Below are 5,403 nucleotides of genomic sequence, written 5' to 3' on the forward strand. Positions count from 1 at the left end.
TTGTTGTTTTAATTTTCAGATCGTTTATGGGTGTAAAAGTTTCTAAAAATTAATGAAATTTGCTATGTTTGGTTTGATGAATCAAACTTCAGAGGGTAAAATTCCAGGTAGAGATAGAAATCTTTATGGAATCGAGAGTTAGGATAGTGATCAGGGAGCTAGTTTAGTGATTTTGAGAGATTGAAGGTGATCTTAAAAACTGAGTTGCAGAGCAACCAAATCGGATGAAAGAGAAAACGTTGTTTTTCTTTGTCTTGGAAAATTTGGTTAGGGTGGCCTTTATTGTGGTTCATTCTAAATCCTAATTTTGTTGTTTGAAAATCATTAAACTGGGAGAGGATGACAGCTTCAAAATAATCAACCATCTTTGTGTCCCAAAAGAATAGGTACTGAACTGCACTCAAGTATATATTGGTTGCATCCGTAATGTACATTTGACTAAATTATCATATTCATATCATTCTCTAATTACACATCTGAGAAAATCTTGCATGTTTTGACTATTAACAGATTAAATTCAAAAGAGATTCAACGGTAGACAAATATGTCCTAATATTGATGAAATCAACAGTCAGAAAGAAAAAAGCTAGAAAAACTTAATCACAATCAATTAAAAATGGTTTTTCTCGTTACAGTATTATTAGTTTTCGATTTGATTTGATTGACTAACGGTTGTTGAATTTTGATTGCACCTAGTTTGTTTATGCTTGAGAATCTTCTCTTCTGATATAAGATTCACTCAAACTAGATCGAAGTTTCGACGGGATCCTAAGAACTGTTGTTAGATCTAAAGACGTCGTGTGATAATCCATTGTTAACAGACTCCGTTATGTGCGTGATTGATCACAAGAGATTCAAGTTGTTATGTGCAGGTGTTTATTGAAGATCTAAGAAGATTTGAAGACAAAGAAGATTTGTTTTTGGGTTCATAATCTTTGGTGTGCACAAAAGTTGACCGGATGGAGGGATTCAACTATAATCAGTTTATCTTGATAAACGTGAGTTGTGTAGATCGGTATCAATATATTTTATCTTTGTGATTGATATTATTGATTGCAAAATCTAAACCCAACTACTTTGGTAGTTGTATATTTAGATAGATCTCGGACCCGACAAAGGAGTTTATTGGTTAAACGGGAGCCTTTGTCACACTCATATCACTTGATTGAAAAGAGTTGTTACCGAATAGATTGTTGTTACTTTACTGTTTGGGATACGAACCAAAGGAATTATTCCAGTGCATGCACTTATCAAATGTCGGAAGCGCAGGGATATTGAAGAAACTAGGTGAATTATAAGTTTAATTGCTTGGTCTCACTATACGAAGTTGGTTTGATTTCGTATAACGGCTTAATTCTGAGAGTATTCAATTCTGGACTAGGTCCCGCGGTTTTTTTGCATTTGCAGTTTCCTCGTTAACAAAATCTTGATGTGTCATTTACTTTCATTTTCCGCAATTATAATTGTCTTTATTATAATTTAAAGTAAATTACACAAACGTTAATTCCGCTATTACTTGATAGAATCCTATAGAGTTTGGTTAAGTCCGAACCTATTATCAAGTAATCATACTTTGTTATTGTATTGTCTCGATCTTGTATCCATAAGTCAATCGCACAAGTTATCTTGTTGTCGTATTGTCTCGATCTTGTATCCATAAACTATCACACGAAGTGTGAACCGATTCGTTGTATTGTCTCGACTCAGTTCATAAACAAACACTTTCGGTAAGGGACTTATAGATGGAAAAGTTTTAGATTGAGATATATTTAGGTACCCTCGTCTTTTCAAAAGGTATTACTGTCATGATAAAAATATGATGGATAAGGAATTATTGATTTTACTACATAGTGACTCTATTTTGTCATTACATTGTATGCCTCGAAATCGGAATCAAGAAGTAAGAGGAAAAGCCCATTCACAAGCCTACTAGGTAAAGAAGTGTTCACACTTCACACTTCAATGCCATTTCAAGACAGAATTAAGAATGTAAACCATGAGTAGAGACAATGGGTATAAAAGGTATGCTATCAGAGATATCCAAATGGGGAATTTGGTGCGGAAACTTGAAAGAAGACCCATTATCAAGCAAATGACGAGAATTATTAAAACTTCAGCTGAGAAATTCCATTCCAAGTCTCTTGCATATACAAGAGATAGAAGTGCAATCAATCCTAACACATTGTTCATGAACACTGATCCATAAATCTGCAAGAAAGCAAGTAAAGGACTTCAAAAAATTGTGACGAGAGTAGCCGTTCAACAAACAATCAACAAATAATCCTTGTGAAGAAACAGAGAGACGAACCTCGGAAAATGTTAATGAAGTAGTTCGAGGATTCTTTCGACTTGCAGAAACAATGGCTGAAACTGCCCTTCTAGAATTAGTAGCCACGGGTAACAAGACAAACGATACAAAGAAAGATGGTAAATTCACGGAATTGGAGAAATCCTGAACAACTTCTATAAGAGGTTCAGCAAGTAAAGATAGAACTGAAATTCCTAGAACTAACAGTAGTCCAGCTTTGCAACCCGCCTTCGTTTTGTTCTCGATAGCTCCTTCTTCGACTTCTTTAACCTTTTCCCTTGGTGTTTTTACCTGCATTATTAATTCATCAAGTTGACGTTAAAGAAGAAAAAGAAGTTCTATCTGACAAGAAGTCTGCGGATTCATTTACTTACATGTGGAGTATCTGGAAATCCAGTTGTCGGATGATTTGCTTCGACAAACTTCGTGAATCCACTGATGAATTCTTCCTTGTCAATCATATGATCACCATTGGTATCTAACTCATTCATTAATTCCTCAACGGCATCGTCCATATCCAACTCTATCTTTCCAAACTTGATACCTTCTATCAATGTTCGTAGTTCTTGATGCGAAATAAGATTATCCTTATCTATGTCAAATCTGTCAAACAATCTGCACTCGACATAACAGAATAAGAAGATTATTGAGGCTCAAGAATATAACGAGACGTTTACAACTAGCAGTACTAACCTTGTGATAAATGATATATTCGGTGTACCAACTTCAATTCTGAGAGAGTTTTCGACCACTGCATCGTCATTTTCAAATTGTCTTAAAATTCCTTGCATTAGTAATTTGGTCTTTGCATATTCCAGCATTCTATCCTGCAAAAAAGAAAAAAAAAAACTCAGTTTCGGTACTAGGCTAGATTGTATAAACCAGCTCCCAAACACTACTACTACTTGGTCTATTGTATTAAGATTTTATGGAGGAAATTATATGTACCTGGTATAAGTTTTCGATGTACTTTTTCGAGTACGACCCTTCTCCTCTTCGACTGCTAATATTGCTCTTAGTCTTAACAAGCCATTTTGCGAAACCCTTAACAAACTCATCTTTGGAAATCATTCTATCAGCATCTGCATCGAACTCTTTGACCACTTCATCAATGATATCATTTTGGTCCATATTTTTCGTATCGGATTTGATTTCTCTAATCAGTTCTTTAAATTCCTCAGGAGATATATTGTCATTGTCGTCCACATCAACTTTGTCAAACAGCCTATCATTTGAAATAACCATTCGAGATCAATAAACACAGAAATAAATTGATTGCTTACTAGCATTAATGAACAATACCCTTCTATGATAGGTAAATTTGGAGTTCCATCTGCTGCCAAGAGCTTTCCGGCAGCTTGTTTTTCAACATGTTTCAAGAACCTCGCCATCAGATGCTCGAGTTTCATGTATTCTAATCGTCTGTCATGAATCCACGGCTGAAAGACCTGAATCAACATATATGTATCTTCTTATATCACGAAACAGCTCATTTTTCGTACTCATAAGTCATATCACCCAAATACGTACTGCATAAGTTACTAGGATGGTGTCAAGCTAAAAATGGTACGTGAAAACATTCCAACATACCTGGTAAAGGAAGTAAAGAAGCAATAGTGCAATCGACACAACTAGCGTCACCACGGTGATGATTTTTCGAACATAAGATAACTTGATAATTAGTTCTGGTATCTGAATAAGAATAAATGGAACTATAGATAGAATCATGATCCTTGAAGTATAACTCGTTTCTTGATCTGTAGTAATACCATAACCTGTAAAAAGCATTAGGATTTAGCAATTAATTATCGTTACCTCGAAAATAAACGATACGTGAGTTTAAACAATTGCGGCTCAGCGTGTTGTGAATGAACTAACCAGTTATATAAGATCGAATTTTGGAAAACAATGGTCGTTTGGCCGCTCGTTTCCGATTCAAAATCGAAAGTGAATCACCGGGAAGAATTTCATTCTTGCCAACGATGACACAAGTTCCCCATACTAAAGTTAGAAGCAAGACAGTAGATCCAGCAAGCAAACCGACTCCGGTGAGAACTTTTTCTTCGGCAATCTCCTTACTTTTAGAAAGTCCTGATACTGAATGATTGATAGAACATTTACGTCCAATTCATTAATTAGAAACAACCCAAAGCGTAGAACACAAACGAAAACAGAATGAAAATACGTAGGTACCTTTAAGTATCATGGCTTCAGGGAATGCCCCAAGGATTTCGAAAACAGAAGCACCAAAAATACCAGGCAGAATTTGGAAAACTAGTTCACTTCCTTCTGTGACGTATCTTTCACCAAGAAATAACAAGTATTCATAAACAACAATCTGAAAAAGATGTCCTAGAAGATTGCTTGAGCATGGTAAAAACCCGTACATATGTTCACAAATTTCCTCCGTCGAATTAGTCATCGTCGTTAACGTTGTTTCAACTTGTTTCAACTGTTTAATGTAGGTGGTATCAGACTGATAAACATCATGATAGGAATTCATTCCATCTGAAACTAAATCATCATATTGTAGATATGAGCGGCCTCGACATTCTACGACGTGTAGCATGAAGAAACAAACAAAAACGTAGAATTTAGCTTTCGACATGAATCCAATTGAATAATCCTAACTACTCGAGCCAACTTTTTTTTTCGAATATGAGATAAGTTGAATGATGTATTTATATATAGTAGATAGAAGATTATGAGAAAGTTCATGCCAAAAATCTGGATTAGCCGCCTCTATTTAAAAATGAGAGAATGTTCAAGAACCAAGGTGTTATGTTGAGTTGAATGATTGAGAAAAAGAAAGAAATAGGAAGATATCTGCCCACATTGACATTTCAAAGGGGTGAACTAGTCAAGGATATCTTTTGTGTCAATGTAATTTTATATATGCTTGAGGATGCCAGTTGCCTTAATCATACAACATGTAGATTAGGTGATGTGATAGTCGAACCCAACTAAGCTGTATAGCGGAGAAGATTTTCTTAAGTCGAAGGCGCATGGATACTGAAAAAACTAAATATCTAGGAATAGTAGTCTATCTGATCTCAAATCAATTATACGAAGTTGGTATTGGATTTTGTATAGCG

At 35.2% G+C, this 5,403-nt stretch overlaps 1 protein-coding gene across 1 annotated transcript; it reads right to left on the reverse strand.

Moving 5' to 3' along the window:
• Positions 1-1,806: 1,806 nt before the first annotated feature.
• LOC113302275 (sodium/calcium exchanger NCL1-like) lies at positions 1,807-5,082 on the reverse strand. The gene is made up of 9 exons (XM_026551167.1): positions 4,502-5,082; positions 4,187-4,405; positions 3,899-4,083; positions 3,611-3,756; positions 3,257-3,533; positions 3,002-3,135; positions 2,683-2,923; positions 2,309-2,599; positions 1,807-2,208 (listed from the first exon to the last, which is right to left on the reverse strand). The coding sequence occupies exons 1-9, from the start codon at positions 4,914-4,916 to the stop codon at positions 1,960-1,962; spliced, it is 2,157 nt and encodes a 718-aa protein (XP_026406952.1). The 5' UTR covers positions 4,917-5,082; the 3' UTR covers positions 1,807-1,959.
• Positions 5,083-5,403: the final 321 nt, after the last annotated feature.

This window comes from Papaver somniferum, chromosome 8 (assembly GCF_003573695.1).
Source record: "Papaver somniferum cultivar HN1 chromosome 8, ASM357369v1, whole genome shotgun sequence".
Classification (NCBI taxonomy): Eukaryota; Viridiplantae; Streptophyta; class Magnoliopsida; order Ranunculales; family Papaveraceae; genus Papaver; species Papaver somniferum.